Source organism: Mustela putorius, unplaced genomic scaffold (assembly GCF_011764305.1).
Source record: "Mustela putorius furo isolate JIRA1106 unplaced genomic scaffold, ASM1176430v1.1 tig00001680_pilon_pilon_pilon, whole genome shotgun sequence".
NCBI lineage: Eukaryota > Metazoa > Chordata > Mammalia > Carnivora > Mustelidae > Mustela > Mustela putorius.
In genome coordinates, this window is record NW_025421840.1 from 1,537,831 (window position 1) to 1,564,223 (window position 26,393).

The 26,393-nt window shown below is 52.4% G+C and overlaps 2 protein-coding genes across 14 annotated transcripts in view; one reads left to right on the forward strand and one right to left on the reverse strand.

Moving 5' to 3' along the window:
• Positions 1-1,827, forward strand: part of CUL1 (cullin 1) — a 103,136-nt gene extending 101,309 nt beyond the window's left edge. For all 3 annotated transcript variants that reach the window (XM_045087943.1, XM_045087944.1, XM_045087942.1), the window contains exons 21-22: positions 268-381; positions 1,296-1,827. In XM_045087943.1, coding sequence (XP_044943878.1) covers positions 268-381; positions 1,296-1,376 — 195 coding nt within the window. In that variant the 3' untranslated portion in view covers positions 1,377-1,827. The remainder of the gene's footprint in view (positions 1-267; positions 382-1,295) is intronic.
• A 3,840-nt stretch (positions 1,828-5,667) lies between these two features.
• The window catches only part of EZH2 (enhancer of zeste 2 polycomb repressive complex 2 subunit), a 64,739-nt gene continuing 44,013 nt past the window's right edge, over positions 5,668-26,393 (reverse strand). For 7 of the 11 annotated variants that reach the window (XM_045087952.1, XM_045087948.1, XM_045087945.1 and 4 more), the window contains exons 7-20: positions 25,685-25,787; positions 25,002-25,180; positions 16,929-17,020; positions 15,318-15,555; positions 14,224-14,393; positions 13,710-13,804; positions 12,631-12,671; positions 12,148-12,273; positions 11,333-11,511; positions 9,926-10,021; positions 9,213-9,294; positions 8,382-8,462; positions 8,141-8,225; positions 5,668-5,997 (exon numbers count right to left, since the gene is read on the reverse strand). In XM_045087952.1, coding sequence (XP_044943887.1) covers positions 5,937-5,997; positions 8,141-8,225; positions 8,382-8,462; positions 9,213-9,294; positions 9,926-10,021; positions 11,333-11,511; positions 12,148-12,273; positions 12,631-12,671; positions 13,710-13,804; positions 14,224-14,393; positions 15,318-15,555; positions 16,929-17,020; positions 25,002-25,180; positions 25,685-25,787 — 1,628 coding nt within the window. In that variant the 3' untranslated portion in view covers positions 5,668-5,936. The remainder of the gene's footprint in view (positions 5,998-8,140; positions 8,226-8,381; positions 8,463-9,212; positions 9,295-9,925; positions 10,022-11,332; positions 11,512-12,147; positions 12,274-12,630; positions 12,672-13,709; positions 13,805-14,223; positions 14,394-15,317; positions 15,556-16,928; positions 17,021-25,001; positions 25,181-25,684; positions 25,788-26,393) is intronic. The other 4 variants (XM_045087949.1, XM_045087947.1, XM_045087946.1 and 1 more) reach the window with 2 other exon arrangements.

The window sequence follows — 26,393 nt, forward strand, 5'->3', positions numbered from 1 at the left end:
GGGCTGGGGATGGCATCTCGGGGCAGAGGGAGGCGGATGAGCCGGACGCGGGGGCAGGTCGGGGCCGGGGGTGGGGGGTGTCACGGCGAGGCGGCCTCTGAGGCCAGAGCCTGTCCTCGGTCCGGACGCGCTGCTGCTTCGTCCGAGCGGACGTGTCGCGTCCGGGTGTCTGAGCGTTCGCGGGCTCGCGGTCCCCTGCGGGGCCAGCCATCCCGGACGCGGGGGCCGCCTATAACGTGGGATCCCGGCTTCCCCCCGGCGCCGCAGGCGGCCATCGTGCGGATCATGAAGATGCGGAAGGTGCTGAAGCACCAGCAGCTGCTGGGCGAGGTCCTCACGCAGCTGTCCTCCAGGTTCAAGCCGCGCGTCCCTGTGATCAAGGTACACGACCCGCGCGGCAGAAGCGCGCCCTCCGTTGTTTTGGGAGCGAGAAGGGGTGACAAAAATGAGGTTCAGGGAGCTCAGCTTATCCACACGTGCCAGGTTTCTACAGAAGGAAATGGACTTCGTTTTTAAACTTCCTTCTTGACATCTGCGGAGCTGTGCACACAGCCTCAGGGTTCGGTCTGCTGATTGTCCCAAAGCAAATCCACTTGTGCAGCCAAGACCCAGATCAGGAGGTTAGACGGTGGCCAGCGTTCCAGAAGCTTCCCTCTTGCCACCTCCTAGCCAGTATCCCTGTTCTCCTAGACTCCCCTCTGTCCTGGCCGTAGCCTCCCCCGGAGCTCAGTGGAACTGGCTTCTAGAGAGTTCCTGCTCTGCTGTGTCCACTGAGGTTGTGCTCCGAGGCCCGTCCGGGGGCATCGTTGGGCTGTAGCCTGTCCAGGCCGTGTGCGCCGTCGCTGCCATGCGGTCCTCTCTGCTCGGCCGGCCGCAGCTCCAGGCGATGGCGGGTCGCTCGGGCCCGGTGGGCTGTTGAACACAGAAACCCGGCGGCCCGCTCTCCGAGACCACCAGCGGGGAACGGCAGCCAGTGCGGAGGCCCCCGCTGCCCTCAGGGATCACATGCTGCCAGGAGCCGGGGCTGGTGCCGTGCCTGGCCCATGGCGGGGAGCGGGGAGGCCCGGAGGGATGCGGGCCCCTCTGGGCGGGGACCTTGGGGAAATGGGCACTTTCCCATTCAGGAAAGCGAGGTCTTAGCTGCCCGGGAAGTAGAGCCACGGGCTGAAACTGCTCGCTGACTGAGCTCTTGGGGGCGGGGGGCATCCCCGCCGAGGGTGGCCGTCCCCGTTCTGATAATAAATGTGTTTTTCTTCCCCTTTCACTGCTTCTCCCTTCTTCAAAACAACGTCCAGAAATGCATTGACATTCTGATCGAGAAAGAGTATTTGGAGCGAGTTGACGGTGAAAAGGACACCTACAGTTACTTGGCTTAACCCTTCTCGAAGGGTCTGACTGTGCGACCCGCAGCGAATCGTTCCTGGTGGAGAGAAGAGCTCGGGTCCTCGCAGCCAGCCTGCCGCCACGCGGACCTCCCTTTTTAAACCTGAGACCGAGACTCCCATCGGCTGGTCTCAGATGCACATCGGAACTGCTCAGGATTGACACATTTCACGTCTGTAAATATGGACACCAACGCCATTTAACCTAATTTAAGAACGGGGGGCTCGCCCGTCCCCGCGGAGGGCTGCATGCTACTGCGTTTAGATCAATACATGGGCTCCGGGGCTCACCGCTGCCTCCTGGGCGGGGTCCGTGTTGGCGGCACTTGGAGAGCAAGTCTAATGGACCCACGTGTAATCTGCTACGAAAAACCATTTGTATAGTGTGTTTCATTTTTTAATGTGTGAAAATAAAGAAAATTAAAGGATTTCTGTACAAGTCGCATTTGGTTTTGTTTTAAGTTGTAGCGGACTTCCACATGTAAATAAAAGCCGTAACGATTGTGCGGCTTTATAATCCCGTGTCTTCCAGTAGGAAAGGCTGCATCCTTCCGACTGAAAATGTCTTTTACGTCTTGAGCCCGTAAGCCCCCTTGTAACCTTCTCCCGACGCGCTCACGCGGCGGCGGCGTGTCGCTTCTCTTGGCCACGTGGGAGGACTCCGTGGTTCGTCCTGACGGCCTCAGAGGGAAGTGTCCCCCCTTGCCCACGGCCAGAGGAGGGGGCTTGGGGCCGGCTCCCTGCCATCCCACCGCCGTCGCCACGGCCACGGCCCCGTGCACCCTCACTCCCGCCTCTGCTTCCAGCCGGTCTGACAGGCAGCCGGTTCGGACAAGCACGTCTGTTCCTCCTGGTAAGACGATGGTCCCCCCCACCCCAGCCCAAGGACGGGCGAGACCCCCGCCTCCCGACGGGCCAGCAGCTGGGGTGAGAGGACCCTAAGCTCGAGGCCACTGTGGTCCTTTTGGCGGTCACTTCTTGGTCAGGGAAGTGGCCGCAGAGACTTAACTCCCAGAACCCACCGCCCGGCCTCCTCCAGGGACGGGGACCTGCATCTCCGGCCGTACCCAGGCTTGGTGACGCTCAGGAAAGACGCAGAAACGCAACTCCCATGGTCTCTTGGAACATTCGACCCTTGCAGGTTTGTTAAAATCAGACAACAGTAACAGCTTTTGTGTCACAGCTTCTGGTGTTTTAGGGAATCTTCAACAGTTTTACAAAGATCCCGACTGTAAGCGGAAAGCAGCCCCCACCCAGATCCTGGGGTGCCCAGGGCTCCCTGTGCGAGCCGGCCTTGCCTCTCCACCGACCCCGGACCCGCCTCTGGGACGAACGCTGCCCCCCACGGAGCCCTGGCCGCACGTGTGTCCTCTGTCGAAGTGGGAGAGGCTTCAGGAGCCCCGCCGGCGGCTGGAAGCCGGCCCGGATCGAGAGGACCCCAGGGTGCGCGGCCGCGAGCAGGTGAGTCCAGCAGCCCCCCACATGCCCGGCCCGGCCGGCCCCTCACGTTGGGTCACCTGCACGGGTGCGGGGAGGAAGACGGACTCTGTGCCTTTCTTCCCCAAACCGCCGGAGCCTGGCAAAGTGGGGCACCGCCCGCCGCCAGCCAGGGGCACCGGGTTCCCGCACACCCCGATCAACCGCAGTTCTCTTGCGAGGAGCAGCTGCCGGGACCGTCGTCCTCCGAGGCTGCCTGCAGGGGGGTGCCCCGCGGACGCTGAGCCGGAGAGCGCGCCACCAGGGTCCCGGCCGCGGAGCCCGTGGCCTGAGGGGACGGCTTCCTCGCACCTGGGGAGACCCACGAGGTAGGACCTCGGTCAGTAGCCCGTGGGGTTGAGCGGTTCTCCGGGGCACGGCCGCGGTCAGACGTGCCCGTGTAGACACAGCGCAGGCCGCCACCTGTCGCGGCTCTGTGGGAAAGCGGGGGCGGGGGGGCTACCCTTGGGCCCGGAAGGCACGGGGAAGGGGGGAGGAGCAAGGGGGGCCCCGCAGTTTCGAGTTCTCCCGTCGACCGAGCGCTCGGAGGTGGCCTGTGTCCTTGCCGGACACCGGAGTCCGATTTTCCTTTGGAAGAAGTGAAGATTCCTGCGCCCCCAGATGCAAACGCCGCCAGCTGACCGACGCCTGCACCGAATCCCCCTTGGGATGAAGACCGTTTCTGTTTTAGGACTTGGCTGCCGGGGGACTTGCTTCCGCTGCCCGGGGCTCACCTGCCGGCTCGGGCGCCTGTCGCCTGGCGGACCGGACGGACTCGGCCTCGCCGGTGAGCGTGGCCTTGCTTAGCCCGCCTTCCTGAGGCCCATCAGAGCCCCCAGGGCTGCTGGACCCCCTTCTCCCACCAGGCATCTTCAGCTGTTTCCGGTGAAAGCCCAAAGCTCCTAAAATGGCCAGCGGAATCCTGAAGTTCTTGGGAAATGCTCACATTGGGAAGCTTTCTTGACGAGCTGCGCGTGTTTAAATGACACGATGTGTGAACGCGTTGGGGCGGTCGTGGAAGCCCGGACTTGGCGTCCCTGAGTGGATACCGTGAAGGCTGGAGGTTGCTGAACCAAGAAAAAACTGAAAAGTAACCAAGCATCTTCTAGAAGGGTGATTACAGTTTGCGTTTTTGCAAGAAACTGCTAAACAGTGATTGGAAAATAATTTTGCCCAGCAGAATGTTCGTTCTCGGTGCCCTCAGATCTGCCCGTGGTTGGTCTGTGGATGGCGACACGGTCACCACAGCCACGGGTCACCTGCCTTTGGTCATGTGGTCGAGGACCCGTGGGAGCACAGAAACTGGCCCGCGGGGCACCCTCTTGTCTGTCAGGCTGTGGTCCTGCACGTCCATCCAGCGCGAACAACCTCGGATGTTCCTAACCACCGAGCCGCTCCCGGCTCCGACACGCCGACGCAGCGCTGGGCTCCTGGACTCGTCCTCCCCAGTCCTGATTTGCTCTGCTGGGAAGGAAGCACTGGGCTCCCCGACTTCCACCCGGTGGACAGTGAGGGGAAGGGGGCACCCTATTTTTAAAAGGCTGCATTTTTTTTTTTTAAACCATGTTGGCGCGGATATTGGGTGTTTGAATACCTCGTATGTCACGCTCTGTGGCCCACCCTGCCCCTTGATAAACCAGGGAAGACCTAAAGCAGGCCCTTGGTCATGCGTGGTGGGTCCAGCACTCCGGACGTGGTGACACCGGACCCTTCAGACCCTTCACAGAAAGCTTGCTGTGCGGGCTCCAAGTGACCGCTGTCCGTGAAAATGCTCACTGTCCGGAGGACGCCTGTGGGTCTCTGGGGTCCTGAGTGAACAGGACCTCGGATCCTGTGTGGTGGGTCGTCGCTGTCAGAGTAGCTGGGCTCTGTTCACGCCGAGCGCAAAGGGTAGGACGTTCGAGCACGGGCAAGCCCCCCCGAGCTGTCCCCCGGGAGTCGGCGGCGGCCGGCTGAGCCCCTGCACCAAACCCGGCCAAGCACAGAGATCAGCGTGTCCAGGATGGGATCCCAGGCCAGGTCTTCTCGTTGTCAAAGGAAAATAGCAAATTCTTTTATTGTAGGCCTGGGGTTGCTACGGCTGACGCATCGATGCGACGGAGACCTGAGTCTTGTCCATGTCGGTGCCATTGGAGAGGTAGGTTTTAATTACGTGTCACATTAAATATTACATTATGTAAATCAAGAAATGACTCCAGAAAAGACAACTCTACCCCCACAGAATGGTGACCGCTCTCAGAGGCTGGGGAGCGAGCGCCCCGTGGCCTTGACGCTTGAGGGTTTTTTGGGTTTTTGGGTTTTTTTTTTGTTTTTTGTTTTTTTTTCTGAATTTTTTCTTCAAGAAAGACAAATTTGCTCATACCCATCCCCTTCCACTGGTAGGAAAGGAAGCTCCCTGCCACCGCTGGGCTCCTGAGTGTCCACATCCGGACCTGTCGTGGGGCCGCTGCAGCCGGCCGGTCCGGCTGGGATTCTGTGCACCGTGAGGCTCACAGGCTTCGTGCACCAGGGCCCTCCCAGCCTGGTCACTGAGGGGATCTGCCACTTCTTGACAGACGGCATCGGTCTTATAATTAGATATATTATCAACTATATTTATTGCACACATCTGTGACGTATTCTGTTACATAAACATCTGTCCTCCGTTGGCTGCTATGGCCTCGGAACGCCAGCGTGCACACGGTCTGGAAGGTTCACGATCGCGGCGACAGCCCAGGAGCTGAAGGTGAGCGCGGCCCCCCGTACCAGCCGCACCCCTCTTCTCGTATCAGCGGACAGACCCGCACCAATCAATGACCCGACAACGGGGGGAAGTTCAAGTATTCTTTATTCAAAGTTGAAAAATGTACCATACTGCATTATTGCAAAAATTCACTGGTACAAAACACTTCGCAGCTGGTGAGAAGGCAATAAAAAGTCGATTTTTAAACTCATTACTATAAATTATTCTTACAGTACTTTGCAAATTCAGAATTTCAAACTGCATTTTATTTTTCTAAATTGCCCACAGTACTCGAGGTTCCTGAAGCTAAGGCAGCTGTTCCAGAGAGGAGGAGGGGGAGGAGGAGGTAGCAGGCGTCAAGGGATTTCCATTTCTCTTTCGATGCCCACGTACTTCAGGGCGTCGGCCTGGCTGTATCTGAAACGGCAGGAGAGAGGAATGAGCAAGGGCCCGGTCCCAGCGACCGGTCGCCGCGTCGAGCCCGCTTCCTGCCGTGTCCGAGCTCGAACGTCCGCACGGCAACCCCACAGACCCACCTGCCTCTAGACAAGGCCTGCGGCTGGGGCCCGGGTTCTAGCCTTGCTGAGAACTGGACGAGCCCGCTCGCTCAGCCCTTCCCCGGCTGTCTCCCAGGCCGCCCCTTGGGCCCGAGACCCACCGCCCGCAGGTGGGCAGCACGGCCCAGGGCCCGGCACCCGGGAGGCCACAGAGTGGCAAGTCTGCTCTGGCCACAGCCGGGACTCAGGTCCACGGGCAGAACCCGAGGCTGGCAGGCGGGAGGCCCGGGGAGCGCTGACCTTCCTGCAGGAGGGGGGCTTCCTGGGCTCCTGTCGGGGAGGGGCCTCAAGCTGGCCTGCAGCGGGGTGGCAGGTCACCCTGAGGAGGGGCTACTCGTGTCCTCGTTCTCCACCTTCAAAAGTTACACTGCCTAAGGGACAACTATCAGCCACAGGATGGATGTGGCTACAAAGGCCTCTGCTTGCATCTGAAAACACTTTGTGGTCCGCTCCGACGCCAGGGCTTGACTACACTGCCAGCCTGACGCCCGGGGTAGGCCCATGGCGGGGCGCGTGTCACGAGGGCAAGCACGACTTCCCACAGGAAGGACCCCGACGCCGACCAGGTAGGACGTGAGCTGGACGCCTTGCCGAGTGAGCCAACCCGTCAATGTGAAGGAAACGTTCACAGAAGGAAATTAAGAGGCTGCCGGGCTGGCTCCGTTGGAAGAACACGTGACCCTCGGTCTTAGGGTCATCGGTTTGAGCCCCACACTGGGTAAAGATTACATAAACCTTTTTTTTTTTTAAGTGCTACTTCAGTGAGCACACAAAACGAGAAGGCAAGAGAGCCTTGCTGTTGGCCTGGAGACAGTGGCAGTGGTCTGCACAGGAGACCACACCAGCCACCCATTCCCTTATGCCAAAGCCTAATCCAGAGCAAGGCCCGCACTCTCTTCTGTGCTGGGACCGCGGGGAGGTGAGGACCTGCAGAAGGACCGTCTGCAGCGGGCCGGGGCGGGTTCAGGAGGCCCCAGGACGGAAGGCATCTCTGCAACACCCAAGTGCAAGGGGAAGCGGCCAGGTTTCCAGACGATGTAGCTGCGACCACCAGTGACGGGGCCGCCCTAAACCACAGGATTTCAGCACAGCCGGAACAGCCTTCTCTTGGAAGAAGATGCCAGCTGGGACTCTCACAGCCCGAGAGGAGAAGGCAGCGCCCGGCTTCAGAGCTTCACAGCAGGCGACCCTCTCGCGAGGGGCTAATGCGGCCGGTGACCTGGAGCCGAAGCCAGTGCTCCGTGACCCTCTGAGACCCCGGGGCGCTGAAGAACCAGGCCAAGTCGGCTCTGCCTGGGCTCTGGAGATGCCACAGCAGGGAAACCGCAGGAGACCAGAAGCAGGAGCGGAGCCCAAGGAGGGGACGCAGCTGGGGCAAGCTCAGGGTCAGACGGGATCGCATGTGGGGGCGCTTCCTCGGGAGGAGCAGAGCGAGGGGCTTCCTGAGCTGCCGCTGGGAGCCACGACGGACGGATCAGAACACGACGGAGCTGCGCGGATGAAGCAGCGGCAGGGCTCGAGGGCACGGACTCCAGTTCCGAAAGCAGTTTTGTGGGTAAAATGCCATCAGGCAGCACCACCCGCCACCAAGCAACTGTTCAGGTCGGAAGAGCCATCGGTGCGACAAACCGCAGGGCTGCGCGGGCCTCCAGCGCCCAGCACCCCGACGGGTCAGCAGCCGGCAGCGCCGCCGAGACCCGCCACCCACGGAAAGATTACAGTTCACTTTACTTCAGTGGTTGGGAATTGAACCCACAATGTGAGCTAAGGCCGTATGTCAGAAATAACTACTTGTGTGGTGGGAACTACATTACCAAGAAAGTACGGCCTAACTGCCTACCAAATGCCCCTGACACGTAACAACCAGAAATAAATCCCTCCGAGAATGGAAGATCCCTCCGAGAATGGAAGATCCGACAGAGTGAAAAGACAGCCTCTGCCTGTGAGCGCAGAGTTCAGGAAGATGAAGCCCTCGGATCACACCAGAAATACACGGTACCAACCTGTAATCAAAAAACAGCTCTTCACCAGTCTGGATGGCTCTCTTAGCGAAAATCCCTATCCTGTGATCGCCATTCACCATCATGACTGGAACGAGAAACACGCGGGGTCGGGGCGTCGGAGGAAGACTGGCCCTGGGGAGGGCCAGACCCCTGCGCTCGGCAGCATCGCTGCGGGGCATCCCAGCCGCCGGCGCGGGTCTCAGACAGGTTCCCTCGGGCGCGAGGCTCCGTTAGCACCTACCTTTTGCATAGCAGTTTGGATTTACTGAGTGATTTGCAAAACGAATTTTGTTACCCTTGCGGGTTGCATCCACCACAAAATCTAAAAAAAGAGAAAAACCAAGCGTTCGCTAGTGAACTGCTTCAGTCCCAGGTCTGTGAACACGAAGTTCTTACAGTTCTGGACACAGCCCTGGCGCTCGTTCCTCAGGGCTTGCCTTTACAAACAAGGAATCAAAATTCCTAACTTCACGAGTAATCATTTCACATTTAAGATTATTTTTTCCGCTCCACTCTCTATGGAACATGTTTGCAGAAAGATCTGCTACGTGTCCCGGGGGAGTTTCTTGGAGGTTGGGGGTCAAGCACCCCTGCATTTTCCTCATGCCCCCCTCCTACTCCGGCCGGATGCCCCACCCGAGAAGCCATCTGAAAACCCGCTGCCCTCTTCTCACAGGCCTTGAGAAGCCCAGGGCGGGAAGTCCAGGAGCGGCTGCCCACTCTGGCGCCCCAGCCCCGTCGCAGGTCAGTGGGAGCGCGGATGGCACAGAGGCCGGGGGCCAAGCGGGGCGCAGGTCGCCGCGAGCAGAGCAGGAGAGCAGCAGCAGCAAACCCGCGGCAAGCTCGCAGCCGTCTGGCGCCGCCCCAGCAGCAGATGGCTCGGAACCATCTGGTCCGGCCTGGGGGGCTCGCAAACACACAGCCTGTCCCGAAGCCTGTGCCAGGGCGTGAGGGATCCGGGCGCTTGTCGGCCCTGCTCCGGCCCCCCCTGCTCCGGCCCAGGGGGCCTCTGCCCTCGTGTCTCCACTCCAAGCAGGGGAGGCCTCCGGGATGGCCTCCGGGTCAAACGTACCGTTGTTCAAGTTGAACAGGAAGCTGCACATGTATTTATCGTACACTTTCCCTCTTCTGTCTGCTTCGTCTTGAGAAATAATCTACAAAGAAAGGCGGAGGAGAAGATTGTTTTGGATTAGGTGATCGAGACTGGCAGGCGCACACACAAGCTCCTCGGGAGAATCTGAGACCTTCGTCCCTGCGGTCAGGGGTCTCTCTTTGTCCCTCCCACTCAAGCTACGGGCTGGTGTTTCACAACCAGCACCTTGTTTAAAGACCGCGACTCCGAAAGGAACCATGTTGCAAAAAGTCATCAACAGTCTTCCACTGAGGAAAAATACAAACTGCATGGGTTAATTCCAGAGTGAAGCCAGCCCGATCGTTTCCCCCGAACTCTACAACTAAAAAGGCGTATGACCGATGATATGGTTGTTTCCGATCCTTAGCAGACCGGCTGCAGACTCTACAGCACAAAGCCCTAACGGCCCCCTCGCCCCCGGCAGTAAATGCTCAGTGTGACAAGGACGGAGGCGGTCCGTTTACCAAGCAAGCCAAACCCACAAGCAGGAGTACGTCCGAGCTGAAAAGGCATTTTTTATTAATTCACTTCTAATCAAACCCAACAGACTTGTCCGGTGACCTCAGGCCCAAACAAAGTCACATCCGACCCCACACGAACACACGTGACCAGCAGACACTGAACTGCCTGAACCGGGGCTCCTCACGCCTCACCTCTCCACAGTACTCCGAGATGAATTCGTTCTTCTGTACAGGATCTTTGATGAAAATCCCCCAGCCTGCCACGTCCGACGGGGCCAGCAGCAAATGCTAGAGAGGAAAGCACACGCGATCGCGTCATCAAAGGACAGGGAGGACGGCGTGCCGACAGACCGACGGGAGGACCCGCTGTCCGTCCCCGGCCCGTTGGAGCAGGCGTCCGGCCGGTCGCCGGCGGCCCGAGAGCTCAGAGCATCCTGAACCGGGGCCGGCTTCCCAGGTATCGGAAAACCACGGTTTCCTTGAATAACTAAAGCAATCTTTGGTCCCACCGTTCAGCAAATGAAACCCAGCTGGTAGATACAGTGTGTTATCTTTCGTTTCCGGAGTTCTGAAAGAAGTCGACGGCGAGGGCGCGTCAGCATGAACCGTTCCCGAACACCCGGAGGGGAGTTCACGGTGGAACAAGTCCGGGGTGGGGGGGGACAGTGAGGGAAAGGGGGACGGTGAGGATTGAGCAGGGCCTGGGGCCTGTCCCAGCACCACTGCGACGTGGGGACGAATTAACAACTCGGAGTAAGAAAACCACCGGAGCCTGTCCCGGCCCCCACAGCTGCTGCGGGGACCAGAGATCCGGGTGGAAGCACCGCTGCCTGGCATGCCACCCCGGTTATGTCCTAATGGCTCCGGGACTTAAGATGGGAATGTCGCCCGTGTCTGTCGTCCTGCCCTACACTCGTGGGCAACACGGGCCCGTGGCCTCAGCCGCAGGGGGCTCGGGCCAGAAGGCCTGGACGTCCCCAACTCCCGGAGTGGGACTAGTGGGCAGACACAGCGCTTCGAGAAAGGACTGTGTCGTGCAGCAGGCCCCGTTCCAAAAGCGGACACTACCGGGAGAAGAAACCCTTGGTCCGCCTCACCTAAGGGCCTGAGCCTCCCCCTACGACACAGGCAGCTTCCTCTGCTCAGCCGTCGCCTTCCCGGGGCTGCCATGACCGTCCCGGCCTGCACCTCGGGGGCAGCAGCTCCGGGCCCCGCTGCGCGGTCAAGGTCATTAAAGAAACGGGAACTACGCTTGCAAGAACTACCCCGGGAAATCCCCCTCTTCCCTGGGGTCTTATTTGTAAGAAAGGGTCTCTCCACCCTGACAGGACCACCACCTACTCACGTGGGGACCGGAGCATGGGTTCTAGACAAACTAGAGAAATTCCTCTCCTAACATGACGCCGTCCGGGCCTGTCAGAACTCACTGGTTCGTCTCACACCAGCGAAGGGGCCCACGGAACCCTGCCTCGGGGCCCAAACCGCCCCCGAGTCCCCCATTTTCCCTCTGGCCGCTGTGGCATTCGGGGCTCCCCTCCGCTTTCCCGACTTCACAGCAGCGGCGAGTGGGGACGGTGGGGGGGGGGGCGGGGGACGCACCTTCTTGGAGCCGCGCTGGATGCTGCAGTTCTTGCACGACACGTTCTTGCTGTCCCAGTGGTCGGCGGCGCCGCACGTGAGGCAGAGGTCGGGGTCGCACTCGCGCACGGCCAGGTAGCACGGGCACTGCTTTGTGTTGCACTGCGCCTTGCAGCGGCAGCCGGGGAAGCGGTTCTGACCTGCGGCGGGAGGCCTCGTCACGCGGGCTGCAAGCTGTCACCCCAGGTACCCCCAGCCCACCCCACCCGGGCCGGCAGGAATCGCGATCACGGTGGAGGACAGTCACCACCGGGCTCCTGGCTTTCCGTCTGCATGTGTTAGGCGGCGTGTGGACTGAAAAGCTCTTTGATTTTATTTAATCTAAACCCTTCCTTCGCAGCCATCTTGTAAGAGCTGTGGTTCGCGACCCTGATAAGGGCCCAGAGTTCTAGACACTTCCTGGTATCCAAGCTGCCTGTGCTGTTTCCTTAAAGGCTTCCAGCCCCCTTTACGCTGAATTCCGACCCAGGGCTGCTGACAACTGCTGGTAGCCAGAGGCCCTGGGAAGCCATTTCTAGATGCTCTCTACGTCCTATGCCGACATTACTATGATTTAATTTAAACGACCCAATCCTGCCTGGCCTGCCCAGGCCCTGCTGGCCGCCCGCTAGAGCCCGATACGGCGCCCCATAGAGCCCTGGAGGATGCACGCACTTCCCAGAAAGCTAAAAGGGAAACGACGAGGCAAGAGCTGCTACGATCTCGTTCTGGCTTACACTGCTGACCAAAGCCTCTGAAATTCTCATGCAGTTTATCAAAACAAAACAGATACTTACACTCTGAACTACACTGACAAAACTTTTCACAAAAATTTTGTGCGATCACACAAGGGCACGAGCTGTCGCAAGGCTGCCGCGGGTGGTCACAGGGCTGGTAGTTGTAAACGTGGTTCGAGGAGCCGTCTGCGGGGAGAGCACAGCAGTCAGGCCACAGCCGCGGGGATATTCTCCCGCCGGGCGCGCAACCCGTCTTCCGGCCCCGACTTGTCTACGGGGTGATGGCAGATGCTGCCTCCCCTCCCCCACATGCTTGGCCAGTCCAGAGCACTGTCCCCCGACTCCAGAGGACGTCCTGCTCGGACTGACTCACTCCCGCTGCACCGGAGGACTGACTGGGAGCGAGGCCGCAGCCGTCCTCCGTCGCGGGGGGTTCCGTGGACGTGATCAGCCGTGTCGGGACTCCCGAACACGGATCAGTTACCGTCTTAACGGAGTAGACGGCTTTAAGTTAGTTACGAAGTTGAACAGAAGGATGCTGACCCTTTTTCAGCTGGATCTTTCTGCAGTGTGCGGCCCACAACCTGCAAAACACAAACCGTAAGTCGCCTTTGCGAAGCTAGGGGTACTGACCCAGCGCCGGTGCTGCGGATGCACGACGTGTCAGCGCGTGCCCTGAACGTACAAGCGCTTTGAACCCAGGTCCAGAGGACGGCTGACCCTGGACCAACGCGGGGTTTGGGGTATAAACCCCATCCAAATCTGCGTGTAAGCTCTGACTCCCCACAAACCCAGCCTTGTGGACCAAAACCCTTACTGGTAACGGATTCGCATAGACTCGGTCCTGCACGTGCCGCGCCACATTCCGACAAAGCAAGCGAGAGAAGTGGCTACAGGGAAACTAGTTACGGGACGAGGGGACACACTGGGTGGCCCCATGTTGTCTGCGGGTCAGCAGGAAGCCCGCGGGAGATGCGCTGTCGGGGGGAGCCTGCCCTACGGCCCCGACTTCCACAGCTGGCAGCACCCCCCGGGCTCCCGTGGCTGCAGATTGGCCTGAAACTGTCGCTTCTCTCATCTGGGGCGTCTGCGGTCCCCCGCTGCGGTTCCCCACTGAGCTGCGGGGTCAGATGTCAACCAAGAGACTCCACTGCGGCTGCGACAGCCTCACTGCCTGAGCTGCTTGGGTTCTAAAGGAAGGCGACGGTCCCGCCTTCCGTGAAGCGAGGGACGGTGAGCGTGTGCACAGCGGAAGCGGAGCCCTCACCCCCTAACCCCCTCACCGATGCGGCCTCCCCGCCCCCCCCCCAACACCCTGCGCTCCTTGCCACGAGCGCCTGTGAATGGCGAGCCCCACCGGGCCGAGAGCGCCCCGCATGATGACAGAAGTCCACCCGGCTCGGGGACAGAAGTCCGGCTCCTGGATCAGCCAGCTCGGCGCTCCCGTGAACCATTCAAGCCCAGCGACCCTCCAGCGCACAGCTCCTGGCTTGGTTTCCTCGACTAAACTGCAGCGCGGTGACCACACTCCCGGGACCCTGCGCACACCCCGACCCCGCGGGCCGCTGTGCTCTCGGGAGCGGGAGCCGAGCGTAGCCCACCACGGCCGCACGCGCGCTCACCGGTGTTTCCTCTTCTTCTTCCTCGGCGGGGTGTCCACGTCCTCGGCCGGCGCCGGAGCGATGATGCTCGACTCTTTGACGCGAAACTCATACACCTGACAGGAGGCAGAGTCACGGGGCCCTGAGTGCCGTGTGCAAGGGCGAAGCAGCCTGAGACGCACCCATTCCGGAAACCTGTCCGGCTCGGCCGTGCACTGCCAGGGGCCAGGGGCGAGCAGAGCAGACGCTGACCGACCCTCGCACGGGGACAGCAGCAGCCACCACGCTCTGGGCAAGAGCCGCGAGGCCAGCCTAACGTCCTCCTGGCTTTGCAGATCCACTCCCTGAAACACCTCAAGTCCGAAGGATCGTCTCCCCACAGCTCCCACCCTGTGAAAAACCAGATCAATCTACTTCTTTTTCAGGACATGAACAGGAGCTCGAGCATAACCACAAACAGTCTTCTGTTTGGACAGTGACGACTATTTTCCCTCCATCTCAAGTTCCTGAACAGTATTTTATCAGCTGTGCTTACCTGTCGACAAGTTTTGGTCCCAATGAGCCTAGCGATGGCACAGAAATTGTCATAATATGTGCCGATGAGGACCCTGAACATCGAGGCCTCCGCACCGCTCCACTCCACGTTCTCGGGAGGCTCAATGTTTGGCTTCATCTTTATGGGTGTTTGACACCGAGAATTCGCTTCTAGAAAACAAAGTTAAGCACTGGTCAAGAGAAATAACAACTGGAGAACAGTATTAAAAAGTAAAATATAGGGCCTGGGTGGCTCAATCAGTTGAACGTCTGCCTTCAGCTCAGATCATGATCCCAGGGTCCTGAGATCGAGCCCCGTGTCAGACTCCCTGCTCCGTGGGGAGCCGGCTTCTCCCTTTGCCTCTCCTCTTCCCTCCACTTGTGCGCACACTCTTCTCTCTCTAATAAATGAATAAAATCTTTAAAAAAAAAAAAAAGTAAAACTCAGATTGTGCCTAAGAAAAGGAGCAAGAAATGAACCATCTTAAGAATAAATAGTCAAGGGGTGCCTGGGTGGCTCAGTGGGTTAAGCGTCTGCCTTCGGCTCAGGTCATGATCTCAGGGTCCTGGGATCGAGCCCCACATCGGGCTCTCTGCTCAGCAGGGAGCCTGCTCCCCCCCCCTGCCTACTTGTGACCTCTGTCTATCAAATAAATAAAGTCTTAAAAAAAAAAAAAGAATAAACAGTCAAGCCTCCCACAGAACCCAGGGTTGGTTCCCTTGACCACAGCCTCTGAGGCGCAAGCCGGGGGTGGGGGGGGCGGGCTGGCTCCAAGAAACACGTGGCTCCTAATCTCGGGCACGGGCCCCACGCTGGGTGTAAAGCTTACTGTCAAACACATTTTTTTAAATAAAAGGAAGAAAATGAGAAGGACGGAGAAAGAACCGTGAAGCCCAACCTGGCAACACAGGGGACCGCCGACCCTCCAGCGAGCGGGCGGGCAGGCTGCCCTCGCAGGCCGGGTGGGTGCGGGCAGAAGGAGCAGGAATTCCGCTCCGCACCCCGGGTTCTCTGCTCTCGGGTCTGCCCTCAGCCGGAGAGCGGCCCCGCCGAGCCCAGGGCACGACGCAGCCACTGCCTTGGCCGGGGCTCACCCGAGGAGCTGGAAGTCTCGTCCTTTTTCTCCTCCTCTTCCTTATCGTTGTTCTCCCCGCCCGTCTCGGTCCCTGCTTCCCTGTCACTGTCCGTGTCCTTGGACTCCAGCACGCTGATGGTGGGGGTGCTGGGCCGGCTGCTGTTGGGGAGTCTGCCTCTCCTGCGGCCACCAGGCCGCTTCGGCGGGGTCTTGATCCGCTCCGCGGTGAGGGCGGCGGCAAACTCCTTTGCTCCCTCCTACAAAGGGAAAAGGGCACACATCACGGTCAAGTTCTACAGCTCATTTTGCTGGAGGAGAAAAAAAAGGATTGCATAAAGCAAATTAAGTCAATACATGTATCCCAGTATCCATTTGTACAAATCATCATTTCCCTATCTAGATGCTCGTGGTTTCCTAACTGCTTTTGACAGTTTGAAATATTCAGGAAGGTACATACAGGTGCTCTTTGTGCTACAGGGGTGTGAAATGGACAATTCTATGCGAGCTTGTGAACTATATACAGTGATTATAGTAAGTTAAAATACAAAGAAAAAAGTCTCTTTAAACATGAACTGTTACGAAAAGAATCATACCTAATGGGCATCCAGAGTCAGACTTTCTATTTCAGGCTTTAAGAGACCTCTCTCCGCTAGTAATTCAAGTACCCAAGAAACAGAAGCAGAAGCAGGCCAGGTGTGGCCGCTTCCAGCCTCACTATTAAAATCTCCCTTTTTTTCCCCTGTGAGAGAAGCAGAGCCCCCAGAGGTCATGAAAGGAGCCTGAGGAGCGAGGCTGTGAGCGTTCCAGTCTACACTGGCAAGTCAATAACCCAGACTTAGGATGAAACCACAGTAGGATCACGGACGGGAGAGAGACCACAGCCACCACCCAGATGGGCCAAATAAAATTCCGCCTGTAGAGAGTTATCATAAGATGACGCTCAGGAATCCCATTTCTAGTGGCAGGAGAAGGGGGAAGTGTGAGGGCAGCCAACAGTTTTACACTTCATTCTACAAAAATCAAATTGCTTAAAAATAGGATACCTTCTGCAGGTGCCATTCAATGAATCTTCTGTCCAAAATCCAACAGGGAATATATACCCATTAGTTCCTAGGTAGGAGTGGCTTGGTTCAAAGGGAAATGGTAAAAATAAGATAGTACCCGTAAAAAGCAACTTTTCTACCTCACATTCTCATTCTCCTAAACCCTTACCTTTTCTCCATCATTAAAAAACAAAACAAACAAATAAAAAAACCAACTGTGGGACCGACTACCATGTAAAACTCGAGACGGCCTACAGTAAGGAAGGCACACCAAGCTTCTGGGGCTGAAGGGGCCACCTGTGCTGCTCACACTCATAAGTTTGGTGGCGGGTCTAATAGTCCTTGATCCTAAAGGCCTTGGAAGGTTGCTGAAGCAATTACCACAAAGAATAATACAAGATTCAGGAAGGACTAGAATGTGCAGCGCGTAGCAGCGAGGCAGGAACCCGCGCGGGTGAGAATGTCCGCCATGCTAGTGCACGGCCAAGGACGGGGGCCACCGTGCCGACGCTGCCTTCATAGACCTCGCCACCGTCCCCCAGCAAGAATCCTCCACTGCCCTCCGGCCGGGCGGCTCTCCGGCTTACCAAGTGCTGGTAGCACTGCGGTCCACAGGGTTTGTTGTCTAGAGCCGTCTCTGTGTTCTTCCGCTTGTAAGTATTGGGTGTTGCATGAAAAGCTGCAAAATAAACATAGAATATCCAGATATTACTATATTTACTTTTTCATTTGTACTGTTTCAGTGGAAAAAATCACTTTTCTACACTACAAACTTGCCAGTGTATCGTCTCCATGTCAGAACTTTCCTTCAAGCTCTTACTGAATCATCTCCATGCGTTCTCCTCAGCTCTCCCCCGGAATACTGCCACTCCTCCCCACCAACCCCTAACCAGGGAGGAGACAGTAAATTCTGGAATAATCAGTGATTCCCTATTTCTCTCCTTAAAACTACAATTGATACACAGACCTCTAAACTCTGATTATGAACATTCACTGAGTCTTTAATATCTCCATAGAAACAACTGATATGTCCTCTCTACAAGGAAATCAGATTTCCCATTTTTACCAGAAGAATCCTAGCATCTACAATTTCTTGATTTCCAAAGGAAGGTCAACAGTCGGCTTGTCAAAAAGGAGAAAAATAGGACAGCACTTGTTAAAAAACTAAAAATACAGAAGACAGGGCGCCTGGGTGGCTCAGTTAAGCAGCCAACTCTTGGTTTGGGCTCAGGTCATGACCTCAGGGTCCTGGGATCTCACCCCTAGTCGGGGGGGAGGGGGGGGTCTGTGCTCAGCGGGGAGTCTGCTTCCCCCTGACCCTCTACCCCTCTGCTAGTGCACGCGCTCTCTCTAAAATAAATAAATCTTTACAAATAAAGAGGACAAGGGTGCCCGGAAGAGCACGAGGCTCTTGAGTTCGAGCCTCATGGTGGGTGTAGCAACTAAACAAATAAACTTCTAAATAATTAAAGAGGACAGCCTCAGACTACTGAAATTCAGTTTCTTCAGATCAGACACAATTCAGCAATCTAATGAGAGCCTGCAGTCAGCACCCTTCTACAGGAAACACATGGTCACATAAAAGAGGTTCTAGAAAGAAGTGTTTGAAACTTAAAATCCCCAAATAATGTGATAACAAAAGGATTCAGATTCTATTACAAGGCCAAACTAAAGAAACATGAACACACAGTGGTGAGAACTTGTAAAACCCTTGAGAAAGCCTACTTCCAGCTGCCGAGGCAAATGTTAGAAATGCGCTGTTCAGAATTACACAAGATGAAAATTATCTTAATTTGGATACAAATAAGTGACACATTCATGAAACAAACCATTTAAAAAACATCTATAGGGGTGGCTCAGTCGATTAAGCACCGACTCGTGATTTCAGCTCAGGTCCTGATCTCACGGGTCACGGGATCCAGCCCCAGGTTGGGCTCCACGGTCAGAGGAGTCTGTTCCAGATTCTCTGCCTCTGCACCTCCCCCAACTCAAGCATGTGCTCTCTCTCCCCCAAAATAAAGAAATCTTAAAAAAATAAAAAAACAAAGTCTGTAAAAAGCCATACTCTATCCATAGAACTTAAATGGGAAAGACAGACTGATGAGGGAAACAAGGGAAAAAAGACAAAGTTAGGTTTTTGAAGGAGAAAGTCAAGGCTCAAATTCTGTTTCAAGTGTGTGTTAGAGTTCGCTATGAAATGAGAGACTGATACCACAACTTATTTAGCACTGGATTATGTTTTTGAACAGGTGAGGACCCCTACCATACAAAGTCTGAGCCTATAAAAGGTTAAGGTTACATCAGCAGCTAAAAATTAACTTCGATCCAAAAGACAAGATCGTCCTTAGCCAGTGAGCAGCACATACGGAGTGATCTATTTTTGGTAAGATTTGTTTTTAGTGTGGATATCTCCACTATTCATAAATTGATGTTCTTGATTTCACCTGATCCAGGGAAAAAGACAAAGGCACATACGTATCTGTGCACAAGCGTGCCCAGAGAAGGAGGGCAGCTCCTGCCAGTCCTGGGCTGGGGGACGCCATAGGGGCATCAGAGCAAAGTCACTGAACACTCGCCAGCCAAGTTCTGGCTATGAAGGAAAAATTAAGCTGCTAATAATCAGAGGTACTTTATTATCAAAGGTTAAAAAAAATTCTTAATTTCACATAGCATTTAGCTTAAGAAAGAGAACTATTCTCCTTACTAGACTTCCCTCACAATATCAAACTTCAATTGTTTAAGAAAACTAGGTATATTAAGAATTCCCTCTTCTAGAAATGTCTTGACTGTTTGAGATTTTCAGAATACTTAATATTTTCACATAGGCATCTTGAAATACCTGTATTTCAAAGTCATTAAAATATTTTTTAAGCTAAATATAATATGGGGGTAGAATATGTAAAATTCCCTGATCAAAAAAATTATTAGGAAATTTAAGCAAGGTGCTTTCTTAAAAAACTGTACAAAAAGGAAAGAATATGGGATGTTGAGGGGTTTTGTTTTTTTTTTTGTTTAATTTCAAAAGCAACCTATAAAATCTTGGTAAAAAATCTAAAGATTTTCAAGTAAAGGTAAAAAGACCGTTACGGGGCGCCTGGGTGGCTCAGTGGGTTGAACCTCTGCCTTCCGCTCAGGTCATGATCTCAGGGTCCTGGGATCAAGCCCCGCATCGGGCTCTCTGCTCCACGGGGAGCCTGCTTCCTCCTCTCTCTCTCTGCCTGCCTGTCCACCTACTTGTGATCTCTGTCAAATAAATAAAATCTTTAAAAATAATAAATTCAAAAAAAGGACGATGCACAGTTACTGTTACGTATCTACACGTATACTATTACGATATACAGTTCCAGCTATTCCCTATCCCTGTGAGTAAACTGGCAATTCTAAAAAAAATGGCTTAAAAATACAAAGTAGGGGTGCCTGGCTCAGTCGGTTGAGTATCCAACTCCTGGTTTTAGCTCAGGTCATGAGCTCAGGGTTGTGGGATGGAGCCCCACAGGGGGCTCCCCGCTGAGCAGGAAGTCTGCTTGAAGAGTCTCTTTCCCTGCCCCCCTCCCCTCATGCACGCTCCCCCACCAGATAAATAACTCTTTAAAATAACTTCTCACTCATTATACTTATGGTTGGAATCACATAATTCTTGTGTATATCGCAGATCTCCGATTTTTAATACTAAGTACCTTAAAAATAACAGCATCAACGTTCAGAGCACAGGACAGTAGTGAGAGCAGCAGTGACAGCAGCTCACAGTAAAGGCTCCTGTGTTCAAAGCACACGGTAAGAGGTTTGAGGCGTTACTTCCTTTAATCCCCACAAAATCCTCCAGGTGTGCGGATTCCCATCCCCATTTTAAAGATGAGAAAAACCGGGATTTAGGGAGGGTAAGTCACTCTAATTTCATGGCAGACATGAACTCTGTATGTCTGAATTTTAATCATTACTCATCTGAAATAAATTTTTAAAAAGTCAACCATCAACTACAAACTTTGGAATACTGTTTCTGAAAGTCTAACCATTAAAATATTAAAACCTCTACAATAAGCATTAATACATTCCAAAAAGAACAGACTTTTTACGTAATATCAGAAGTAGCACACAGACAGAATTGGATTTTATGCTTAAAATGGATTCCTCTGTAGGCCATACAGATAAGAGAAAATGTAGCAAACTATGTATTCCAAGATTCTACTTATGATCCTATTTAAGCACATAAAACTTCCAGCCTTAATTTCCCAGCCTGCCTGCCTTCCCTCCCTATCAGAAATGCGTTACATTTCTGTCAATGTGTTACATTACAGTCAGTTCAGGAGCTGACCCCGGTTCCTCTAACAAGTGTCAAAGACGGACCAGGAGCCCATTTTAGGCTGAAGCTTTTATAAAGAAATTACATGATTCCAAGTTTGCAGAACAACCCGTTTCCAATTTACAAAATGGATCGTGGTCTCAAAGTTATTTGGAATACAAAGTGGGATTTGTTCCCAAACCAAAGCCATTTATCCTTCAAGGTTCAGTAGAACACACAAGTCCCTCTAACAGAAAAGATCCATGGTCAGATACTGAGCCCTGGGTAAGATAACTGCCAAACCCTTACCATCAAAACATCTTCTTTATAGATAAAAATGGTAGTCACCTCTAACATCTAAATAACCTATTATCAGTAAGGCTACCACACAGAAAAAATAAAAAAATATAAAACATCCAAAAAAGGCCTTTTCACCCAGAAGTTTTAAAAGTTATCCCTTAAACAAGGAGCTAAAAAGGGAACACAGAATATTCTTTAAAATTCCTTATAAATTAGGGACGCCTGGGTGGCTCAGTTGGTTGGACAACTGACTGCCTTCGGCTCGGGTCATGATCCCAGAGTTCTGGGATCGAGTCCCACATCGGGCTTCCAGCTCCATGGGGAGCCTGCTTCTCCCTCTGACCTTCTCCTTGCTCATGCTCTCACTGTCTCACTCTCTCAAATAAATAAAAATAAAATCTTAAAAAAAATCCTTATAAATTATAGTAATGCCAAACATACTAACATGAGAGGTTGAAACAGTACTCTGCAGACAATTCAATCCATGTTAACCACATATATCAAAAAAAAAAAAAAAAAGGAAAGAATGAAAACAATGCAAAAATCACATTAATAAAGAGAAAAATAGTAAACCTAATATAGTAGCTGATTCTCTGAGGGGGAAATACACAAAATGGATTTTCAAAATAAAGTAAAAGAAGCCACTTCACGAGCTCATCAAGAAAAATGAGAGAATGAAACATTTAAGAACAAAAGAATCATTAGAACACTTAGATCTTTATACAAATAAATTTCAAAACCTGGTGAAGGGGATAATTTTCCAGAAGTAATCCAGAAGAAGAAAAAAAAAGTATCTACTAGTACCAGTGTCACTTAACACTCTACTGAAGATACTAGCCATTGCAATGAGACAAGAAAATAAAGTCATGAAGACTGGAAAGACAGAAAGTATTAGTAACTGCAGATAGTTTACTTACATAGCTAGAAAGCTTAATAAGAATTCACTGAGAAACTCTTATAAACAAGGACAATTGAGTAAAGTATCAAGGTATAAAATATGTAAGACTGAAAGAGAAAAAGCCAGGCAACAAACCCATTAATACCTAGAAATCATCTTAAGAAAGAATGTACAAGAGCTACAGGAAGAAAATGAGTTTATTAAAGGACACAAAAGGTAACTTGATCATATAGTTACACTGAATCCTCATTTTAAAATATCAGTTTTCACTTAGGTAATTAATAAATTTAAAGGGATTCCAATAAACATACTACTAGACCTTTTTTTTTTTTAGTTAGACAACCTTAAGATTATAAAATTTACATTAAAAATAAGCAAGAATAGCCAGGAGATCTCTGAATAAAGCGTCTTGGACAGAATGACTCAAGGAACACAGGCAAAGAAAAGAGACCCAAGCACACATGGTAATGGGGAACAAAGGCGGTGGGCAGGGCAGCAAACGGGGAACTTTCCAGTAAAAGGTATGGAAACAGCTCAGTAGCCTTGGAGGTGGGGAGGAGGGGGTGCATCAAAAATTCTACCAGAATAAATTCCAGCGACCCAATGTTAAAAACAACGAAGCCTGTCTAAACACTGGGCACTGGGCTAACTTGCACGTGCGGGAAACGATGTGCAGGCACAGCCGGGTGACTCACTGTAGCACCGTTAGCGTGGGAGGCACAGAACAATCCAAATGCTGACCCTTAGGAATCAGCTCAGTAAGTTCTCCCCTCCTACAGCGGAAGACCACGCAGATCTCCAGACAGGAATAATACTGACCAATATGTACTTAGTCGAAATGGGGAAAAGCCTGAAAAGTAAGGCACCTTTTGAATAGGACACTCAGAAAAAGAAGAATATCTGCATTTTGTCAGAAAAAAATGGTGCTGAGCGGTGTAAGAAGTGAGGTGCAGACTCTATGGGGGAGGACAGAAGTGGCCGGGTACTGTTCTGAGTATCTGACTCTGCGTAAAACAAGCCGGGTACTGTTCTGAGTATCTGACTCTGCGTAAATTGCACGGAGTAATCAGCTGAATCCTTACAACCGAGAGCGTGTGAAGTGCTACTAGGTTATTCTCTCACACAGACAAAAGACAAAATGAAAGCACAAAGTGCTATCTTTTATATGTTTAGTGTATTTACTGACTCATTTTACTTAGGAAAAACCTATGGTGTGTGGTTTTTGTCAAAGTTCATGGAAAGCAGTGAATTCCTATGGGATCTATCCAGGCTAAATCGTGAGGAGACTGGCTCTAGCGTCCAGAAAACGAAAAGGGGCCACCGCGGCCGCTGGACCCCTGCTCCCCAAGTGCTACAAGGGAGCCGCCTGCCGCTCCACAGAAGCAGACTTCAGTAAAGGGAACAACTGTCTATCTTCTTCTCCCCAGCTTAAATAAGGAGGTAATTATCAGGTTCAAGGTTCACAGAAATTACTCAAATCTAAAGATCACAATAAAATAATTCATGTTAAAAGTAGTATCTTACTTCCTTTGGTTCATCTGTACAACAAGAAAGACACAAGAAACGCTGCATCTACAAACAAATTAAAGGGGCCATTTTACAGACTTCCGAGTAGAGTCCACCCAATTTTTTTTTTGCTATCGTGTATCTGCAGGCAATTTATAATATTTTTTCGATTAATAATATTGTTAATAAAAATTGGACATAGTTTCTAGAACGACTGTGTGTAAAGGCGAATTAAATGCAATTCAAGGCACCTGTTTCCAGGGCTGTGTGAAGACAACAGTGCCAAGCCCAAGAAAGATATTTGATCTTTGTCCGATGGCTGGAAAAACACGTGGCTGGCGCCAGAGACGGTTACGGCCACGAAATCACCGAGACTCGGTGGTAATCAATAGCAAGGACATGGAGAACACAGTAACTCTGAAATCTACTTCGAATTTTTCTAATTAAAGGTAACTACACCACTAAAGCCACACACACACACACACACACACACACACACACACACACACACCCCATTTCCAGGTCAAGATACCTATCACACAACAAATTATGAGATGCAGCACAAGAAAGCAGACATAGCAAAAATTCAAAATGAGACAAGATGTAACCGTGTGTGCGGGCTGATCAACATTAAGAGGTGCTACTGGATAATGAGGGGGAAACTTCTGTAAAAGCCACAGAATGTGAAAGGGCCACTCAGCACAGGGGGGAACAACTTGGCACAGGTCAGACGCCCCTGAGAGTGTGGCCTTGCCACAGAGATGGGCGCCCTGAACTGTAACATGGAGTTTATTAAGTAAACTCTGCTTAGGAAACCAAGGAGATAGCAAATATGTTTTCAAAATAATGCACCTCAAAAGTAATTGGTGCTTTTTAAATGGTGCTTAAAAAGTTCCCAGCACCTAGAAAATTTCCTACGAAACCTCACTCCCCAGCAATGTCAGAAAAATAAAGCAGTATCATATGTGACACACTTAAATTTCATTCACAGCATTTATGCTTTTCCCGTATTCAAATGCAGATTTTTTTTTTTTTTTTGAGAGAAAGAGAATGAGAGTGAGGGGCATGGAGTTGGGGGGCTGGGACACGGAGGAAGAGAATCTCCCAACAGACCCCCCACTGTGTGCGGAGCCAGATGGGGCCTTGATGCCACGACCCTGAGACCATGACCTGAGCCAAAGTGAAGAGTCGGACACTTGGCCGACAGCCACCCAGACTGCCCCCCAATGCAGATTAAATTTTTTAAAGTAATTTACTCAGAGGACCCCGCACCAAAAAAAAAAAAACAAACCATACTAAATAGACAAAAACATATAAGCATCTTTTCAGCCAATTTCTTATTCAACAAAATCTGTTCATCAATATCACAGTGTTGCTCTTGGCTACCGGTTCACAGGAAGAGCTATATTACAAAACAAGTGCTTGGTTACCATTTATGGAAAAACCACTGACCTGTAGTCCAAATTCGTGGGAGGCACGTGGTCCAAATTAAACACGTGCAAGACTTCACAGCAGCCCTCGAGCAACAAAGTACAAAAGAACGATACTCTGATCCTAACATATTTTTCAATCATAACTGCCAGATTAAATGATAAATTCTAGTTATAATAAACGACAACACTTTCCAAGTTGCTTTAAGCCATAATTCCACAACAAAGATAAAAAATGAAAACGTACAAGAATTGCACTTACGATGTAGGAAGCAGTCATATTTAAAACATCGCCTACAGAAAAGCGTATGAAATGAGTGCAAGCTTTGCTCCCTCTGCACAGACTTAGCGTTTGGTCCGTCTATGTTCGGGGTGCATTCGGGAGGAAGCGCGCCGGGGAGCTGCTGCTCGGTGAGCTCTTTGTACCTAACGTTAACCAAGAAGAACGCCAAGTGAAGGTGGGGCCAAAACAACTCCGAAAAGACAGTTTCCGAACGGGGCCGGGTACTGGCTGTGGTGTTCGTCTTGCCCAAAACACAAAAGGAAAGGTCTAACCGACAATAATCTATTTAGATGAAAAACCAATTAAAAATTATGCATGGTATATCGAGAATCAAGTTCACGGGTAGGATCCAGATCATGAAAAATGTTACCATATTAATTAAAATAAACTTCAGTGACACCAACGTTTCTAAAAGGGTCCGGAGAAATTCCCCTCTCCGTGTACGACTGTCAATGATGTCGTGTGTTTACTGTGCCTATGGCGACTGTCGTGAGGAAGAGTACCACAGACAAGGGGTTTCAAGAACCCTGCCAGTCAACAGAGGAAGCCCAGGGGCTCACCAGCTACATCAGTTCCATTTCTGACAAACCAAAATGCTGAGCTTCGTACCATACAAGGCAAGACCGCCTCAAAAGAACAAATCTTACTTTTCCTTTAGTTCTTCTGCTGTGCCCTTATCTGGAAACATTGAGGAAATGGCTTCAAAAATTTTATCAGAAGGAAATTTCCGAAGTGGGCGGCTTTCTTTATCTAAATGGGGAAATATGAAAGGGAAAAAAAATCATAGTAAACAAGTTTTCAATCCTTCCCTCTCTCCACACAACTACATCTAACAAAGCGGATTTCCTAAGAAATTATCGACTCTGTGTTTCCCTTACTTCTGACACATGTTATACGTATCCACGGAGTGCTGGTGAGCCAAACAAAAACCTCCAAGTCAGATATGGAAAGTTTAAGACAAACCGGAAGGCTGAAGACCCAGGTTCTAATCAGAGCTCTGCTACCAACTGGGTCTGTGACCTCGCCTGGCCACTATCCACTGGGGTCTGTTTCTTCATCGACAAGCCAAGGAGAGGAACCACATGATCACTGCCTGCTTCCTTCAGATTGCGGGTTTTCCCCATTCCTCTGCGCTGTTTAATAGCGTGCTATGCTGAGTCTCCACCGACTGTGGGCTCGAGTGTGGGGTCCTCTATTTTTCTGATAAGCCTTCACTAGTGTAGGGGTTAAAACTCTCGAGCAGTCAGAGGGATTACCATCATAGTGTTCTGGGCTCTGTTTCTCCCCAAGAGTGTGGTCTTAAGTAAGTTCCTTAACTGCACTAAGCCTGTCTCTCCAACTACAAAAGAGATCTGA